Below are 21569 nucleotides of genomic sequence, written 5' to 3'. Positions count from 1 at the left end.
GAGACTATTTATTGTGTCGTTTTGCGTTTCCAATTTTATTTTGCAAGGGTCACGGTGCTCAGCTATTTTTTCGAGTGACTGTAAGTCATGATCAGAGGAAAACTGGCTCCCTCCGCCAGAAACGTTATCTTCCTTTCCCGTCGAGTAAACGGAACTTTTCGCCAATTTATATTTAAAAACAATTATATTTTTTTTGTATTCTCTTTTGTATATTTTAATTAGGAATTTTAAAAGTAAAAAAAAAGAAAACACATTTGTTGAAATTCAAATACAAAAGTAAGCAGTCGGTAGCTATTGATGTCGGTAGCTATTGATGCTAGTCACCGTACTCATCGTGGTTTTTATTTTTTCCTGGAACACTTTCATTTTATGCCCTAATTTTGTAGGTCTCTACGTTGACATTTGCAATTCATATTTTTATAAATTAACTATTTGATTGATTAAAAAGAATGGCTCCGAAAAATAAAAAGAAAAATAGCTTTTATTTTTTCATGAAGGAAATGCAAGAAACAGAAGCTGCTAAAGGAATAAGAATTACCATGGAGAATATGCCTCAAATAGCTCATCCTATTTGGGCAGTAAGTAAAAACATATTGTGGAAAGATATCTATAATAAATTACTTTTCAGCCTGGCAGTTTAACACTGCATTTTTAAATTACGTATATGTTGTGTTGAGAATGTTAACGTATTGGTATTTGTTGGCATCTATTGATCGCCAAGGCTTTTTTTCTTTTAACCTGCTGATGTTTTTTTTTATAAGTTTACCTTGGCTTTCCAGGCTTATTGGTTTTCCATTTTAGTTGTAATAGTTTTTTTTTGTTTTTGTTTAGTTTCTCCCTGTCCTCTACAGAAAAGTCGCTATAAGTTGGTGATTATTGTGAGGAAGATGCCGTTATGGAAATCTTTTCCTTATGTTTAACATTAATTCTTTCTCTTCTTAGCATTTTCCCCCTTCATTTTTCCACTGAGATATTATTTACTATTGTTCTGACTTTTTTTTCTTCAGTATATTTACTGAATTCAGTAGTTTTTGAGAGGTGTTTTCAGTATTTTTGTAACTAGAAAAACTAACCTCACAAAATATTTGAATAATATTTCTTGCTATGGTCAGCGTAATGAAAACCTTGTGTACCGAAACAACTTGCATAATAATCAGCGACTGAAGAAAAATAGTTCATTCAGTCATGTTGAACTTCTGCACTTGCTTTTGGGCTGAAGTTGAATCCCACTCCTTAAAATCTTGCCTGAATCCCTCAGAGAAACTTCCCAGAGTTCATTTCCACTTCAGCGTTTCTGCACCAGTAGCTTGAAACTTTATTCCAATTCATCTTAAGCAGCTGGTATGAGATCCCAGATAATGCCCTAAAAATGTTTATGAATGGCAGAAAGCTGAGGGACCATGCTGGTAGTGGTATCTATATTGAGAAACCAGCATACAAAAGTTGTCGATCATCATTACCCTGATTTCTCTTCAGTTTTAAATGCAAGCTTATTGCAAATGAAGGCCTCAAAACTATTCTCAACAAGCGGAACTTCTTCGATTCTTTCGAATAGTCGCAGCTTCCTTCAACGCCTTTACAATTAGATTACAGTTTGAGATAAAACTAGCACTTCCATCCTTCTTAAACTTATTTCAAAGCTGCGCGATGTTCATTTTCCATCCCGCATTGACATCTATGGCAATGAGCAAGCGAATCGCTTAGCCAAGGAGAGTTTTTGTTATGCTACACCTTTCTCTTTGGCCCTTACCTTCTCAGAGCATGAGTCTAAGGTTAAACCTGAAATTTCAATGGACAGGAAGACTCCTGATCATGACTGGTATCCAAGTTAAAAGAACTGGTATGCAAGCTGTTTATTTGTTCTCAATTGTGACAGAGACTCATGCATGGCATTTTCAAGATTGGCAAGAGGGCACTCAAAGAATCTCTCTTTCTTTGAAAACAGGATGATTCTTGCTGTCTGCTGTAAATGTCAAGCTCAGCAGACCTCTGCCTAACATGTCTTGCTCGGATCTTTCTAGAGAAGATTTATATACTTCCATTTAATAAGGGTTATTGGTCTATTGGATCTTGTCTGACTTCATCAAACAGTTGGAAGATAAGCCACAATAACATTATTTTTGTGATAATTCATTAAGATCTCAAAAGTTATGTTGGCAATTCGACGTTTTCGTGTCATTTCAGCATTTTTTATTCTAGGCTGGCTCTTAGCTTAATATTTTTATGCCTGATGGGACAGGGTAAGTACACAAGCAATGTACCAAAAATAATAACAATAAGCAAATGTCGAAATATAAGAAATAATCAAATCAATACCTGTTTTAAAATAGTTAAATTTAAGGATAAGCAGTTGTAAGTGATAATTGTGTTTGAAATAACAGGTTCTTATATCTTTGACTCATGCATAATTTTTCTTACATATTTCATATAGTTTCATAGTCTGGACAAGCATTTTAGACAATTTGGCTGTTATAATTGGATACCTATTTTAGCAATGAAACAAAGCTGCTTTTTATCATAGTAGCTAAGTATCCATTAAATAACTACTTTTTTAGTTCTATAAGCACTGAAATATTTCATTAAGTCAAGTTTTTATTATTCAATATTTCTTTTAAAAATATTTTAATCTGCAATTCTAATTTTTAAAAATTCAAGTAAAACAGCATTTTTCTTTCCAAGAAATGTTTGAAAGTTTGTGCCACTGGTAAAAAAAAAATGCAGTTTGAAATTTGCAGGGATAACTACTGAAGAGATAACTTTAGTTATCTTTTCAGTATTTCAAGATAAGTCATTAGAATGACTTAGCTTGAAATGAAAGTTTAAAAAAGTGCTCGTTCAAATGGAAATGGTTTGTAATTAGTTTATACTAAAAATTTGTTACTTAATGTAAAAAGAAAGGATTTACTAAAAACAAAAGATTATATACAAAAGCGAAACAGAAAAAAATAAAATTTATCTTAATACTCTAAAGAATATCTCAGTTTTCTAATTATCATATTAAGAAAAAGAATATCTAATAGGAACCTTCTTAAATGCTGCGTTATAGTAAAAAGGTTGATTGAAACAAAAACTTTTTTTAAAAAAACAAACAAGCAAGTTAGATCAAAACCAAAACACATATCGTTCTTAATTTTATTTAAAAAAAGTATTTAACACTGAAAATCTTAAATCTTTTTCACATAGCCATATTTTTATAAAGTGTGACGATAAAAGATTTAAGTTTCTTGATGCCCTTTAAAAACTGCTGTGTTGTAGTAAAAATGTTGCTAAAAAAAAAAAAAAAGCCAAAGAGAAACAGAAAAAAGAAAAAAACTAAAGTTTTGTCATTTTTTACATAACTCAAGCGCACATTCTATGGTTGTCTATATTAATGTACTGAAAAAAGTGATAATAAAAGAATAGTGTCTATCAGAAACACAACTTTAAAATGTTACATTCTTATAAAAATAGTAAAAATGAAAGAAAACTTTCTTAAATCTTAGAAGAAAAAGTGTGGAAAAAATGATGAAATTGACTCGCCTGAATAAGAGTACGTAATAAGAGTGGTACGTAACTTGTGGTTCAGCATAAAATAATCTAGCTTTAATTCTTCCAATTTCGCTTTTCCATTTGTCAACATAAATTTGAAAGCCGTGTGCAAGTCTTAGAACTTAACATGAACTGGAACTATTTATAATACTGTAGAATTAAAAATACCATTTTAGATTATTCTTTATTAAGTCGATTAAAAAAAAATAATTTTACTGAAAAATACCTTGTTGCACATTCCACCGAATATTTTGTTGAACATTTGGCCAACTGACTGCAAAAGGAGTGAATACCGAATAGTGGCCAAAAATCCTTTTAAAAATTACTGGATTTTAAATAAAATACTATGGGATAAAAATCTTCAACAATAATGCTGTAAAATGAAAGACAAGACTGTGAATAAGCAATGAAATTGACTCACTATAAGGGCATTACAGAGTTAATACTATATTTTGCAATTTGAAATTAGCGTGTCATAATAAAATTGAAGTAAAAATAAAGATTTTATGAATTAGAGGGAAATCGGTTGTAATAACTATCTCTACAGAAGATCGTGTAGTATATGATGGAATTATTGCGAAAGATGATACATAATTACAAGGGCATATCTGACATTTGCTTTTCATAAGATTGTAATAAAAAATAACAGGCTAAATAACCAAATTAGCAGTGTTTAAATCCGTAACAACAATTACTTAGAAATCACATTTTTACATTAGGGAAAACGTGTTTTTAAAACAGATTCTTTGGGTTAGAGTTCCACCAGTTGTTTCAACTCTTAAATTAATTTTGTTACAACCAATTGGTAGACATCGTGAATAAACACAGTTAAAATTGTTGGAGGCTATTTCTATTTTTCAAAATTACCCAATATTCTTAACACTCATTAAATAGTGTTTTACTGTTAATATCCATAGTTATCTAGATTTTCATTTGTTATTTTTCAAAGATTATTTTTTGGAAAATTTGTTAAAAATTGTTTTTAAAGTTGTTAAAAATTATTTTGACTGAAGAATTCTTTAGATTTAGTTTCATGACATTTGAATTAAAGATACATTTCAAGTTTATTATTTTAATTTAAAATTGATTTTTTTTTCCACAGAGACTGTCTGTAGCTGAAAAACAGCCATATGAAAAACTCGCAGAGAAACATAAAAATGATCCTTGCCTCCGTGGTGGCAAATTAGCTTCTGATGGAACTCGAGTAGAAGTAAGTTTCTAACTTATTATTATGATTATTGTTGACCCTGTTCCATGGCACTTAGTTTTTGGAACCCACTATACATTTCTTAAACATTAAAGAAAATTTTTGTTAACTGTTGAATTTTCAATGGATTAAATTTATATGTTTTACATAACCTCTTTTTCTTTCTTCAGTATTTTTGTATCAATTATAAATATTTCTTTCAGAAAATAAAAATGTTTAAATCTTAATAAATAATAAATTAGAATTCATGATTTTTGCAAACTAGAGAACATTTTAACTAAATGTGGTTTGATGGATTACTTTAAAGGCACCAGTCAAATTCTCCATTTCTAAATGTAAATTTTATATGAATTTTTATTTTGATGAAAAAATGACAAACAATGTTGTTGGGGTATCCCAGCAAAATATTTTGTATTAAATGATAAGTTTGCTTTCTGAACATTTGAATTCTACTGTAAATCATTTATTGTTAACAAAAAGAAAAGAAAAAATATCTCCACTCTTCTTTTAGGATGAAAGCCAATTAAGTTTGTTAAGTTCTTTTCAGTTTGTTTTTGATTGTCATCGTTAGAACTGTTTAGACTGAACACCAAGAGTTTTATGTTGTAACTTTGATGCTTTAATTTTACTTTAAATGTGTTAAGGGATCTTGCCATGTGGTTGTTTTGTTCACAATAATATATTTTGTGTTAAAATTTTTATTTTATTTGTGAGAATGAGATTTTTGTCTAATTTTGTAACTTACGTATTCTTTGTTTAATTGATATTATAGACATGCGTTTTGAATCAGTAATGTTGTGCTGTATTTAATAAAACTCAGATCACTTTGGTTAAAATTATTTACTTAGCCTGTAAAATTTTTTTATTTTTCTTGTTGTAAATCTGCATCTTTTTCTTTTTGGTATAGACATGAGTCTACACGATTTTTAGTAGCTAAGACCATCTTTTTTAAGAGCTAATAACCTAAGGAATGGAAATAAGCTTTTCGCTTTTTTAATGAATCTTTGGAAAATATTTTGCTAGTGTTACTACTTTTAAGTTGTCTTAGGGATCAAGCACGTAGAATGAATAAATCTTTGGTTATAGCAAGTTTGTATCAAAAATAAAATTTTAAAATGTTAACATACACCTATAAATACCATGTATGTCTGTACATTGTTGCGAATTTGTAAATTTGTGTATAATTTTCAGAATATTTTTTGTTATGTGGCTGAATGTCTCAAACAGCACTTAGTGAACAGTTTAATGAGAAAGAAAGTTGTGTAATTGACATAATTTAGAAAGAACGTAACGGCTTATGTATTTCTTATGAAAGATTTGTTTTAGCAAAAGTTTTGCCAACTTTGCATATAGTAACTCTTTTTTGAAGAATGAGATTCACACGGTTCCTCTGTCAATCTTTTTCCAGTAGTTGTTGCTATGATTTTTATTATATATGTTTTTTTATGTGATGATAATTTACAAAGTGCTTTACAATTTTTAGTTTGTTTTCCCTCTACAAAAGGTGATAATATTAACCATAATATTAGAATTAAAAAAAAATATTGCATATTCTTTTAAAAAAAGTTGTATGTACTTTTATTTTATCTGAATGGGGTTCTTTTTTTGTAAACACAAAGCTTCTGCTATTTTAAATTACTAACATGCATATTTGTTATTATTATTAAAGATTTGTAGCAGAAAGCCAGAAAAAATTCTGTCTCAGGGTATATATATATATTTCAGAAGATAAGCCTATCGGTATACAATCCGAAAGTACCTTCATGCTTTGAAATTAATGAGTTACCCAAAACTCATATATAAGTTAACGTAAGGCAAATACGACACTATCTGTGTGGATAGTTTTAACTTCCTTTTCAGACTATCTAGATCAGTGTTTCTTAACCTTTTTGGTACAATGGACCCCTTTTAAAATTTTTTAAGAAGTCACGGACCACCCCCCTGTGAAAAAAATAATTGCAAAAAACATCAATTATTAGAAGGGAATAAAGGGAAATGACATCCATAATGGTGATATCAGGCCCTTGAATTAAAAGACTTATATTGTTCATGTGGTTAAAAATATCTGCCAGGTAAGCCAATTTATATGTAAAATAATTTTTGTTGTTGAAATATTCGAAGAGTGGGTTATTTTTTTCTTCTAGAAAAAGTGATACTTCTGTCTTCAACATAAATATTTGTTTCAAAACCTGCTCTCATGACAGTCAGCGCACTTCCATGTTGTACAGAAGTACCTCATGTTCTTGACATAGTGGTTTAAAAAGACGATGATTAGAAGCTGTACTTCTAATAAAATTCACAGTTTTGATAACTATTGATAATACTTTTCTTAAGCTGGTTTAAAGAGTTTTTGTAGCCAGTGCATGTCTATGTAAAAAAAAAAAAAAAAAAAAAAAAATTAGCATACCTGCCAACTTTTACGCATTTGGTGTAAAATTTTATTTCTATATTTGAAATGGTAGTAAAATCTATGCTTTCTATGTATTCCTTGCATTTATAAACTTAATTTTTAATATTTTTAATCTACCACTATTTGTAAGAAAATTATACATATATATATTAGTATGCAATACTATTGTTGTGATCCGCATAAGCTTGTTCAAAATGCAGCGAATGTTACTGCCTAAAATTGCATTTCAAATTTAAATTTACTACCACTGGGGAAAATCATCCTTGAAGGGATTGAAAGTTGGAAGGTATGAATGAGTAACAAGATCATTAGGAGACTCTTTTTTAACCAACAGGGCAAAACCAGATTTATTGCCAAGCATCGCAGGTGCTCCATCTGTACAAAGTGAATGAAGTTTTTCTTTCCAGTCGAAGTCGTGTTTAGTAAAGAAAACATTTAACATTATTAAGACATCAACTGCCTTTGTAGTTTGCAAAAGCGACTCACAAAATAAGAATTCCTCTTTGATAGTATCAAGAGATAAATAACGAACAAAAACAAGAAGTTGACTACAATTCAAGATGCGTGTAGTTTCATCCAGTTGTATACTAAAGAAAAATGACGATGCTTTCAATTCAACGATGATCTGTTTCAAGATATTGCAAGAAATTTTGACTATTCTTGAATGTANTTTTTTAAAAATTAATGTTGTACCAGAACATTAAAAAATAATAAAAAAATATCTTGTACAAAAAAAAATTTTTTTTTTCAAGATATGTTTAAAAAAATGACATTTTGAATAAGATATTTTATAATACAGACACTTTTCTTGTACACATCCTACACTTTATAAGAAAAAAGGAAAAATGCACAAACCTGGAAATTTTAAGATTTTTACCTGGAAAACCTGGAAAAATCAGGGAAATTTGAAATCTGTTTTGAGTGGCCACCCTGTTTTAGCAAATTAGAGCTTCAGTGGTTAAAACATTAAACTGTCATTGTGAAGAATTGGGGCCAGTTTGAGCTAACTTTCAAATGTGAGAAAAAATATTTGTCCCCCTCTCCATTAAAGATAATAATAATTAATATGTATGAAGTAGAATAACTTCTATTCATAATTTTAAAAATGAGACATCAATTTTTTTTTACAAAAGTACAGTACAAACTATTTCTAAAATGTATTTTTATTTTAAAATCAATAGTGCAGGATAATGGAATTACAAAGCTTTAAATAAAGAAGAGATAAATATGTGTATGAACACATTTATCTCAAAAATAAAAATCATTAAGTATCAATAATTTTAGGAGTGAAAGCTAAGATAGAAAAAAATGTTTCATACTCTTCCAACAAACCTCATGGTATAAAAAAAAGCATCACAGAGGTAAGGATTCATATTCTTTAATAACAACAAAACAAAAAGTAAACATTAGAATAGCCAAAACAAAAGAGTGGGCAACACCATCTATTAATTCAAAACATAAACTTTCTACATCCAGCCCACTCCAATGCATTGGTTTAACGATGCATTCTATTACAAATAACCATACAAATGTTATACACTTACAAAAAAATCAACATTTAATGAATATTTCAAACAAAGAATAAACAAAGTAATCAATTACTTTCTAATAAGTTAAGTCTTTCAATGGGTCTATTTACAACACTGTTTTTTAATTGGATTTCGCATGACCTTATTCTACCATCTCTGCCTGAAAAAATATCTTTTATTCGACCTAACTTCCATATTAATCTTTCAACATTATTTTCGTGTGCAATTACAACATCAACAATTTTAAAACTTGCAATATTAGTTGAAATCCTTACTATAAATTTCGTAAAAAGTAGCATTTAAAATCACAAATGGTGAAATTTTTAATTTCTATAGTAATAAATATTTTTACAATTTGTAATTTTAAACACATTACTCTTAAAATGTTATAATTTTTTTGTAATAGATAAATTGCAGTTAAAGTGAGAAGGGAAAAAAATTAAAAGTTTTTTTTTCTTCCAAATTAAGTAATTTTTTTCAGTTTCAAATGTTTCCTAAGTCATCCGCAACCTAGCCATCTTTATCGTAAAATTGTAAAAATATTTCTGTCTAATATATAGGGCCCTACTCATGAGCCATTTGCTAAAAACATTTTATATATTTCCCATTTTTTCCTATGGGTACTATCATTTCATTCTGTGAAGAGATGGTATTTGTTTAGTCATGAATATCTTTTATTAAACCTTTCTTGTAAAAAAATAATTTAAACATTTTTAGCAACTTTAATAATATGTATTGCATGAAATTGAATTCATTCTAAGAAGTAAAAATGTGGAAAAATTAATGTGTAGAAATTTTTATGGACATAGGAAGCGAATTGATGAAGCAGCTCTTGTTTTAAAATCAGAGATAATTATGCTCCGGAAAAAATCCAGATTTATGGATTTTTCGCTAATCGCAATTCGGAAATCCAAGCTCCAGAAGTTTCAAGAAATCACCAATCATATTTATGAATAAAAATTCTTGCATATTTTATTTAAAAGTATTAGAGAAAAAATTTATACTCGGCTTCTCTTTCATTTGTAAATATTTTTTCTGTTGATTAGAGATAAAAGTAAACTTATACATAATTAATAATTTGAATTATGCTGCATATAATTTATTTAGAATTTTATGTTGTGAAAATATTGATAATTTAAATTTATAAAGACATTAATTTTTTGTCATGCATCTTTAATGATTTTACTCAAGAAATTTTCATTTTAAGTTGAGCTCACAATAAGTTTAACAATAAGTCTAATCTACTGGTAAATTTATGTTACAAAATTTACTTTGTTAAACTATAGCAACCTTATGTTTTTTATCACTTATATTTTTCTAGAATTTACGTCGAGAAGGCCATTTTATTTTATTGCTTTTAATCTCATGTGTAAAACAGAAACACATTATTACCCTAATGAAGTTGGCTTAGTGGAATATTCAATCAAAAATGGAATTCACAGAGAGTACCACAAGATCATTTATCCAGGTTTGTATATTTATTAATTATTGATTCCTATAGATTTAGGAAAATACAATCCTAACATCCTTGGTTCTTTTAAAATCATGCCATTGTACTATTTTTTTTTTAAGTATATGCACAAAAAATATTTAATATGTAGAATTCAATAAAATAAATACAAATTTAATTAGCGATTGATTTAGTATTAATTTGAAAATTTCATATTAGTGGTTTTTTAATAGCTCAAAATTAGTTCTTTTCCAGAGTTTATGAAATGCATTTATTTCTCTTCATAAACATATCGATTTGATAATTTAAAATAGTACTTTGTATAAGGGAAGAATAAAACAATTATCACTGAAGACTAAATAGTATTTATATTACTATATAGTAAAACAATTTGAGATCAACAAACATAATTTTAGATTAACATAAAATATTATGAAATAATGATAATCCCATAAAATTATGGTAATTTTAATTGCTAGTAAGCACTAATCACTAAAATATAAAAGTTTTAAATGGAATTTGTTTTTTATTTAAAAAAAAAAAAAATACTGCCCCTAAGTTAGATTACATTTTCTAATGAAATTTTTTTGTTGTAACTGTATCATGTGTTATATTCTAAGTGAAGTTGATGTATTAAATGTGTGCTTTACTTATATAAAATATATGTTTTACTTATGTAAAATATATGTTTTACTTATGTAAAATATATGTTTTACTTATGTAAAATATATGTTTTACTTTTATTAAANTTTTGAACAAATTTTTTTACGCTCAAATGTTCATGCAATATTTTATTGATGCTAGTCATACTAATGTCCAAAGATGCCTCTATCTCACGGTATGTCACATGACGATCTTGCTTTATCAGTTCACGCACAGCATCAATCTTTTCTGGCACAGCAACGGATTTTGGATGACCTGCACGGGATTCGTCCTGGATCGAACATCGACCACGATTAAACTCTTTATGCCAATTTTTTACAGTGCTGTAGGATGGCGCTTTATCGCTGAATAAAGAATTAAGTTCATCAAAGCACTCTTGTCTTGACAATCCACATCGAAAGTTATGAAAAATAATGGCACGAAAATGTTCACGATTCAATTCCATTTTTTGAAAGAGAAGAACTTTTCAATTTACTGTCAACAACACAAATAAAGCTATAAGGGTAAATCGTCTGCTGAATTTATGTTTAAAAATATCAAACTTTCGATTAAAATCGTCTGTGGTCACCTAGCAACACTTACTGTCGCCAAGGCCAGAAATATAAATAGCAACCCTCATATGTTTTACTTTTATTAAATACATGTTTTCAATTATATTAGCTTATGAGTTAGCATATTTATTAACTCTGTGCTTATTAGCTTATAAGTTAGTATATTAGAGAATAACAAATATTGTAGGAAATTTAATGAAATTTATTTATTTAAAAAATATTATCTTTAAAAAGAATTCATTCATTATAAAAAAATAGAAATATTCTTGATTTCAATTTTATTTTGCTTTTCAAAATGAATGTGCATTAAAAATTTAAATTTTAAATTTTCATAAATTTCTTAAGCTCTCCTGGAAATAAAATAAACTCCACTATCTTAAAAATTAAAGCAAAAGATAGAAAAGAGTTAACATGAAAAAATGATCTATGATATCTAGTAAACAATAAATTCTTTACTTCCTTATCCATCTATTAATATGCACATTTATGACTTTTCTGTCTTTATGTAAACAAAACAGACCTTCAAGAAAAGTTTTATTTGAAAAATTAAGACTTTTCATTACTAATAAACCAATGTATACCAAGGGAAGGCAATGATATTTGATATTCTATTACTGCATTAATATCCGATAGTGTTTATTATTATTTTTTTTTTTTAGTAATTTCATCTACAAGTAAAGATAAATATGCAGCTTTAATTCTGTGTCTTTATTTGATTATATATAAGAAACCATCATTGCAATTCGCATTTAAAGAAATACTAAATCTAAATCGAACTGAATTTTCAAAACACATTTGTCATCAAATTTTCACCCTTATTTGCATTGACTATAATAGGAGTGCATTATTTTCTTGGAGGAGTAGCAGAAAAAAAAATATTTTGGCACTTGAGGAACTGCAATGTTTGTAGCTTTTATTTCATTATTCTTTTTGTGTACTGAGAACTGAATGATTTGTATTAAAAACCCTTACTGCATTAAGAACTATGCTATTTGTTAGACTGATGGTCTACCTTAACAAATTTACTGCTTCAGATCTTTGTTGTTTTCCCTATTAATTGTTACATAAATGAAAATCTTAAGTACGATAATTTCATTGGATAATTTTAGAGTTAAAAGGGGAAAAAAACTACAAGATTTTGTAATTTATTATTCAAGTTTTATATAAGAATACCTCTGAGGAGACACACCAGGTTGCTAAGATTTGAAATTGCAATACAGAAAATTAGTTTTTATTCAATATCCCAACTGCATTAAAGGTAATTTAAAATCCAATAACTTAGTTTAGGAATTAATTCTACAATTTTTCTAAAAAATTGATGATTGATTCTCTTTTTAACTTAGCAAGAATCTTTTTTAAATCATCTGCATTTTTTCCCCAAGGATTTATTAAAGAATTTTGTTTTTTGGCTTTCAAATCCTGAAAATGCATAAAATAGACACACCTTACTGAGTTGGTATAATTTTAAGCAAAATAAGACAAGGGTTGCTAATAAAGAAAATGATTTTCAGAATTATATTCCTTTTAAAGGTCTAAGATGTGTTTGAATATTTCATATCTGCCAACTCTCCTAGATTTTCCAGTAGACTACTGAATTTTGGTTAGTTTCTCCTGGTCTACTGGTTTAATAAAAATTCTCCTGGTTTTTGTGCAATTTTAGAAAATTCTCTAAAATTGAGTAAGTTTCCTAAAAGAAATACCCATTGAAATATCATTTTTGCACTGATTACTGCTTGATTGAATATTTAAATGCGTATCGCTGATACATTATAAAGCGAGCATCATTTATAAAAATCAATTTAAAACTTTTTTTGTTCTAAAATGTATCGTTTTTTTATTATTTGTTTTTATTTATTCAGAACTCCCTTTTTGAATTAAAATACTTTTAACTATCTTTGATGAATTGAAATGCCTTCGAATTATGTGTAATCATAATACATAGCATTTCAAGTTTATTTAGTGTCAATCCTGGCTGGAAAATATTGCAGCTGTTTTATTTTGATGATGTTGAAAATGTGTAAAGTATTTAGTACATAATGTAACAATTATCATGAAATTTCCGTTATTTCGTAAAATCTACTGGATTTTTTCCTATCCATGTTGGCAGTTCTGATATTTTTATTTTCTCAAAAATAATATTTAAATAAAACAAATTCTTACCTGGGCATAGATTCTGTAAAATCTTAGGTAAGGTAAATAAATTAGTAATTAGTTATGTAATGCCTGGTTTGCCCGAAAGAGGGAGCTAGGGAAAACTTCACCCATGATCCTCTCGGATTCTTCTGTAGAACGTTTTGTTTACAAGTAGATGTGTATATGTAGTACGAAAATGTTGTTTGATATTTGTTAGTGTTGTGTTTGTATTTTTTATATTAATTAAAATGTTATAAAAATAACATAGAGAGCTAGCCTGGTTTATTATAGTTAGGAAAATTTGTATTAAATACAAATTTTTCTGGTTATTAAAGATAAGTGAGAGTTTTTTTTTAAAAAAAAAATTCTTATACTTTTAAAGACACCAATTAAAATGCAATATAAGATTTAAATCATAGTGATATTTAATTGGTTTCTAAAACAGTATTATTTCTTACTTAAAAAGAGAAGGATATATACCTTTCAGCTATACCTTTTTTTGGAAGAAGTAAATATAGGCTATGACTATAAATAATTTCTGGTAGTTATGGATACATTGCGTAGATTTTTTTTTTGTAAAGCTTAATCATGGATATTTAATAATTTGCTTTATTCAGACCTTTTATTTAAACAATTAAGTTAGAGGGTCATACATAATAATTTGGAGTAATAAAAGAAAGGCCAAAACAGGATTAGCATATGACAGTGTCAAGATCAGTTTTATTTTTATAATAAAAATGTTTCTTTTTGAAAGCATATCTTGAGTAATCTTAACAATAAAAATCAAGACAAATTCATTCATTTTTAATGTAATTGTACTTATTAAAACAGACTCATAATGTTCCACTCCATTATTTATTTTTGTAGGTCGTATTCCCACTGGTTATGCTGGCGAAGCGAAACGTTTAAGTAAGTTAAATTTCTCTTTTTATCTATTTATAATCAAATAATTTCTTGAGGTTGTAAAGTGTTATTTTTAGTGCACACCAGATCCGTATAATGTACACAAACATGCGGGCACCATTCACAGAAAATATTTTGTTACTAAAAAAATGAAGAATTTATCCACCTCTCCAAAGAAAGTTTGTCTTTTTTGAATTTGCAAAAAAAAAAAAAAAACCTTTTTAAGTTTTTTCTACCAATGCATGTGAGGTTTTAAATTAAATTCCATGATTTGAAATCACGCATCGCGATTCCTATTACGTGGCCGCGTCTTGCCTACAGACCACTTAGATTGTCCTTTGGTGCTAAGCTTTCACTGCATACTAATTTAGAAAAGGTAATAACTACATAAATTTTTCCTACAACCATTTAAAATTGAACCATTATCGAACTATAACCTTTTTTAAAAAAATTTCTTGGAATGTACTGATTTTTGTATAGAAACAAGTTTTCTTTTTTTTTTTATAGGTGAAGTACATGAAATTGATATTTATGGAGAAAGCTGCAGCGAAAGAAATCTGAAGAAAGTGTATGATGAAATTAAAGAGTTTACTAATCCTGATAATTCTGATGAATATCCACCTCTTTTTTGTATTGATGAAATGATAGAAGGAAACTATGGATGTCTTGATTTCTTAGCTGATGTATCTCGTAAGTTATTTTTAATTTTTCCAAATTTTTAAAAATATTAAAGATTTTTTTTTAATAGAGATAAAAACTGTTTTTAACTATTTACACAATTTTCATTCTCATTGTGTTACAAAATTTGTGTTCCTAAGTTTAAATTTTATTTTCGAATCCAGGTTATCATTCATTTTGTTAACAAAATATAGCTGATTGGACCTAAGGGTATACTGGATTTATTCCATTATTTTAATTCTATTATTTTTGCTTTCTTCATTAACATTTAATACCAGAAGTACTACATTTCCTGTTAAACTATCACATGGCACAGTTAAATTGTGTTAAATGTTAACAAATAAATGTTAAATCTTTAATTTAGTAAATACTTGCAGCTATTTAAGTTTATGTGATCGGTTGGATCTAACAGGGTTCCCGCGGCCTTGAAAAAACCTTGAAAAGTACTTGAATTTCATTTGATTTTCAAGGGCCCCTAGAAGTACTTGAAAATGATATTAAATCCTTGAAAAATTCAAAATGACCTTGAAAAGTATCGAAAAATCGGGAAAACAGCCCTATTTCCAGCATTTCTGTGTTTAACTTTTTGACGCACGTAAGTGTGAGAGAAGACTTTCCCGCCTTTCAGATGATGACACGTACTGTTTGATTTTTGGATTTTATGTATGTTTGGCTGATTTTAGGAATTTTAAATATTGGGAACTGCACCAGATTCTGGCAAAATCTCGATTCTTATTCAGGCAATTTTAATATCAATCATCGATCTTCGTATTTTAACTGATTTAAAAGCTATGTGTTGCGATTCGTTTTCGCGTGATTCAAAAATTGTACTTGCAATTCCCATTAAAGCAATTTAAAAATCTAATATCGCGATTTGTACTTAAGCGTTTTTAATCCCCAATATCGCGATTAGTTTTTCCGCAAATTTAAAATCCAATGTCGATATTCGTATACACGCATTTTGCAATATCAAACATCGATGTTGCAATATCCAACATCGATGTTGTAATATCAAACATCGATTTTCGTATTTATACTCTATTTGAAAACTACTCATTACGATTCGTGTTCATGTGACCATGTCAANCAAGTTTAAAATCCAATGTCGCTATTCGTATCCACGCATTTTGCAATATCAAACATCGATGTTGCAATATCAAACATCGATGTTGTAATATCAAACATCGATTTTCGTATTTATACTCTATTTGAAAACTACTCATTATGATTCGTGTTCATGTGACCATGTCAAGTGCGTATGATCGATGCTACTGAAAAAAAAATAATTCAAGTATGAGTGGTTAATTAAAACAGTCTAAGTGACCAAAATTGTTAGTAAGAATCTATCAGAAGATATTGAGGTGAACGTTGGCAACTTATTCAATTTAAAATGGTTTACCCGTAATAAATTTAAAATGATAATTAAGCCGCAACATCCAATAATTGATTAATTTTCTTTAATAGAAAAGTCGTCAAAATTTCAAAATTATATTTAAGAGCAATTTAAATTTCACTGTCTAAATGCTTCTGCCACTTTAAATATTAAATAAAAATCTCCCGGCAGAGTTGTTTTTAAATATCTTATTGATATCACAGTATTATATAGAACATCCCCCCCCCTCATCCTGCTCGAATTTTTGCTTATTCAGAGGTTGTATACCTAGCTTAAAATAGGCCTTGTGCAAAATTCAAATCTGACGTTTTTGTGAATCATGAATTTTATTCTTGACTTGATGCCAATCGCCCTTGCTTTTTTTATACTTAGATCACTTTCCGAAATCAAGAGAGCAATGGAAGTCTTATTTTTCAGTACTGCTGTTATCGACTGCCAACCAACTATTATCGTCAAAACATTTTAGTTTAAAATGTAAAATTTTAGTCTATCTTTTACTAAAATTTAAGTCCTTGAGAATTTTATAATAAGTCTTAAAAAGTCCTTTAAAAGTACTTGAATTTTATTTCTAAAGTAGAGCATGAACCCTGTGTTTGCAATGTAACCTTAACTTCTCATCACAAGCAAACCTAAATTCATGTCTCTTTATTTTAACTATAATTATTTCTACGACTTTTTTATTTATTATCATCATGAGTTTTAGAACCTAGGAGTTAAACCTCTATAGTTTTAAACAAAACAATTAGTAACTGTAATTTTTCGATTTCTAGATCAGCTTTACTTATTTAGTTTTTTATTTTATTTTTCAGCCATCAAAACAAAGATCATGGANTAAAAACCATCAATCATTTTTTTAATTAAAAAATTAACATTACAAAAATTAAAAGGAAAATCATTTTTACTCAAATTATTTAAAAAATTATCCACAGCTTCCCGAAAACTTTCAACATTATTGCAAATTTTCCTTTTCATTGCAGGATATTGTTTGTGTTTTGACTTTTTTTCATAAAAGATGGTGCCACTGGATCTTGTTAATCAAGAAAGATTTTGTTATTATTTTTTTCTTCCCTTTTCAGTTAAATTTATATTTGCAATGTTCGTAGATGAGTATTATTATGTTTGGGAATATAGCCTATGAAGAGTCAATTACTCAGTTATTATTCACTGAAAAATAGAATCGCAATGTTATCTATAAATCATGCTCAGATAATCAATTAAAGAAATAAAAAATAAATTTCGGTAAGATTTTGAAAACTTACTATGTTGTGCTAAGTTGTTATTGTTTCATTTTCCCATATTGAATTTGTTTCTTTAATTCTAATGATATTCTTCTTAATTTTTATGATTTTTCTATTATCTAATTTTTATGATTTATTAAAGATTCATTCCAGTTTGATATGTCCTTTGATAACTTTAATTTGCTGTAGGTAACTATTATGTCATATTTCAATATGAAAAAACAATATAAGTGCCAAAAATATGTTTTTAATGAAATTCAATAAATAATTGTCTTCAGTAATAAAGATAAATTTTTATTTTTGTAATCATAAATTTTTTATTTATTTATTTATTTATCTTTAAAAATGCATTTTTCATTATAAATTCTAATGAAAATAAATGCAATTATTTTTGTTAAAAAAAAATATATGAAACTGAGAATCGCAAATTGTGTTAAAAAAATTGATCTTTACTTGTTTCAGGTGAAAAAAATTGGTTTGACATTTGGGATGCAACTAATCTTTTAGTGAGTCTCAGAGGGGGTGCGGATGCTGAGATTCAGGCTCCAATTGCCCGTGATCTTCTTACGAAAACTAGTTTTAACTATCATCCTAGTGCAAGGTAAGAATTTCGGTTGTGACAAATTAAACTTTATTTCTATTATTCACCAATAGCATCTTATTATTTCTTTGGAGTTTGATTTTGGATGTTTTAAGTTTTTAAAATCACATTACTGGAATGAGGAGTCCTATTATTTTCTGCTTTTTTACAATTTTTACCAGACTTTCCAATTTCAGATATTATATGATTAAAAAAAGGAATGTCATGGAAGCTAAATCCAGAGTTTCGTGTTCATAGTGGTATTTCACTACATCGCAGATAAATTACATATTTTCTCTCTCCTTATCTTCTCTTGCTTATAAGGATGCCTGTAATCTAAAATCCCTGCATTCGGTTTCAAAGCGTGCAAAACTCGTGCCGTTTGAAAAAAATCACTGATTGGGGATTGAACAGTTGCAACTATAGCATATCATAAAGTGATTATTAAAATCTATTTGAAATTCTTAGATCATCGTAATATTTTATAAAAGAAGATTTAAAAATTACATAGAAATACTTAGAAAATGTAATCAAGAAAACCGTGTGGACAATAATAAGCAAAGTAAGTGCATCAAAAATTGATCCTTCAAATCCGCAATTCATAATTCTCCATATAAAACTATGTAGCATTAAATAGTCAAGATTTTAAAAACCATGTGAAAATTCTTGGCTATAAATAACAAAAATGTGATTGATAAAACTTCTAAGGTTTCTGTTTTTTCAGGTAAATCGCGAGTAACCTAGTATGTAAAAAGTGATAACTTAAATGTGTGATTTGAAGTTCTCCTTGAAATATTATATTAAAACTAGGACTGGGCGATATGAGAAAATTTATATCGTGATGCATCGTCAGTTTTGCATCGCGATATAGTATTTTTGAAATTCATTTACTTGTAAGGCACAGAAAGTCAGATTTCTATCAAAACTTCATACTCAGATTGATTTAAATCAATTTATGAATTTGAAGGTATATGTTTTGTTTAAGAAATAAAACAAATAAAAGAATCAAAATTTTCTAATGAATTTTCGTAGCATAGATAAAATATGGTATTGGTTTTTATTGAAATTGACCTGATATACCTGGAAGAGTCAGGGAGATTTTTTCCCCCTGAGATTGAGTAGGAACCCTGTAACATTATATATCTATATATCTACATATATGTAAAGCTTAACAGTTTGTTGGACTTGTCAATGTACACATATAGTAAAAATATAGTATATATGTAGTAGTTATCTTTTTGCATAAAATTATCTTATTTGTTTTTTCATGATTTGAATTGATATTTTCAGACATTTTGTTCTTCTGTTTTTATGCCTGTAAATGTCAAAGAATTGTTTTCATTATTTTTTCTATTTGCCTGATAAAATATATATTCAGTGTTTGGAAATTTGAAACAATTATTGAAATAAATTTTTTCTTATCTCAACTTATATTTAAAGCATCAATAATCTTTTTTGAAACATTTGCATAAGGTTTTAAATCAACTATGGTCTTTATGTCCTCTAAAATCATTCACCATAAAATGTTAATCAGTATTCTCTCGGACCAGAAAAGAATTGAGTATATGCTGATTTCTTTTAATGTTGTGAAACAAAATGCTACTATTTCAAAATCTTATTAGCACACATATTTTTATGTTAAGCTCCTTTTTTTTTCATGTGAAATTTTTTTTTAACAGAATTTTATTTGCCTCTTTTTTTCCTCGCAATAAAACTTTAACAATAAACTCTTTTTTTTTCTCTCAATTCCATAACAGTAAATTTTAAACACGAAGCTTTTCTAGAACTTGATAAATTAAATTACAGAATTTAATGTCTTAAATTTCTTTAGACATCTATTTCATACAATTTGTATTTCTTAATTCAAGCACAATGTGCCTTTCTCAAGCATTGACTCAACATATACTTCTGGCTTGGGATCTTGACGCAGGAGTTATAAATTTTTATTTTCTTTGTTGTAAAATGTTTTAGCTAATATTTAGCTTCCAACTCCAAAATCAATCAGCTCCTCCCCCCCCCCAAAAAAAAAGAAAAATTCATTTATATCTGAGTTATTGATTATAATACAGTTAAACCCTGCTATAGTGAGCCTTCAAGGGACCGAAATTTCGGTTCACTATAACTGGGACTACACTATATCCTACATCCGTACACTCCCCCCTTTTATTACACGTTGTTTAAATAATCGACCAATAAAATGAAATACAAAAATGACTAACTAACAAAAATGTGTTAACTTTAATTTTACTCTTCGTCTTACCTATAAAAAAGAAAATTAGTAATCTTTAGCTGATGAGCAATCCTCAACACCAGATATAGAATCGCTTCCAGAATTCTCCGATAATTTTTCTTAAATTTCTGTTATTCTGCTTTATAAGCCTGCCTAACTAGCCTTCGAGCACTTATAAGTAGTTTTGCCAAATTGCTTAACTAATTCATTGGCTTTGACTTGAAGCATTTGTCCAGATGCTGGAAGATTGTGGGTTCTTTGAATTCTGAGTCAATTCATTAATGCTATTCAATAATGAAGCAAACAAAAAAAAATTTTATTGCTGCATTACATCCTATAGATGGTTTTTAAAATCGGTATATGTATTTATTTTGAAGTAGAAATTTCAAAATTATTACGAAGAAATAAGGAAAATAAATCAGTCAAAAACAAAAAAAAATCCATAAAATCGAGCTTCCTCTCTTCTTTGGTTTACTATATTCACAAAAAATAACGTGTGTAGCAAGGCATGGGGGTGAGCATTTTGTTCACTCTATCCAAGAGTTCACTTTAAACTATGTTCGCTATATCGGGGTTTAACTGTGCTGTCAAAATATTTTACCGCTTTTAAAAACAATCTTTGTAAAATTTTACCTCTTTAGATGTGAGTTTCATGAAGACAAAGATAATCATAATTGTGCTTTGGCCTATTGCAAGCGTCTTTGGTAAGTATAATTTCTTACGATACTTTTTTTGTTGTTACTATGTTTAAGAGTAACAATTTTAACTTCCAGTTATCTGCTCTCTGATGCTGTGTGCTTACAATATGATGTTGAAATAACTGAAAGCCACATGCCAGCCATATCATCTGAAGATAAGCCTTACACAGTTATTATTTCAAATGTAAGCCAGTTTTTTACATCTGTAATATTAAAATTTTTCATTATTAATTATTCTTATAAACTGAACATTCTTATTCTTAACATAATTATTCTTATACACAGATATATATATATATATATATATCTGTGTATAAGAATAATTATGTTAAGAATAAGAATGTTCAGTTTATAAGAATAATTAATAATGAAAAATTT

General features: G+C 28.0%; 1 protein-coding gene across 1 annotated transcript in view; it reads left to right on the top strand.

Annotated features, from left to right (window-relative positions):
- The first annotated feature begins 271 nt into the window (after window positions 1-271).
- Window positions 272-21569, top strand: part of LOC107454713 (germ-plasm component protein maelstrom) — a 29593-nt gene continuing 8295 nt past the window's right edge. Inside the window, exons 1-8 of the mRNA XM_071185760.1 lie at window positions 272-578; window positions 4631-4738; window positions 9950-10142; window positions 14339-14380; window positions 14882-15064; window positions 18146-18284; window positions 21135-21197; window positions 21267-21375. Of these exons, the coding sequence (XP_071041861.1) occupies window positions 450-578; window positions 4631-4738; window positions 9950-10142; window positions 14339-14380; window positions 14882-15064; window positions 18146-18284; window positions 21135-21197; window positions 21267-21375 (966 nt within the window). The 5' untranslated portion in view covers window positions 272-449. The remainder of the gene's footprint in view (window positions 579-4630; window positions 4739-9949; window positions 10143-14338; window positions 14381-14881; window positions 15065-18145; window positions 18285-21134; window positions 21198-21266; window positions 21376-21569) is intronic.

The sequence above is a fragment of the Parasteatoda tepidariorum genome, chromosome 9 (assembly GCF_043381705.1).
Source record: "Parasteatoda tepidariorum isolate YZ-2023 chromosome 9, CAS_Ptep_4.0, whole genome shotgun sequence".
In the NCBI taxonomy this organism is placed as follows: Eukaryota; Metazoa; Arthropoda; class Arachnida; order Araneae; family Theridiidae; genus Parasteatoda; species Parasteatoda tepidariorum.
Note: the sequence above shows the minus strand (reverse complement) of the source record. Positions and strands in the feature narration are given on the sequence as shown.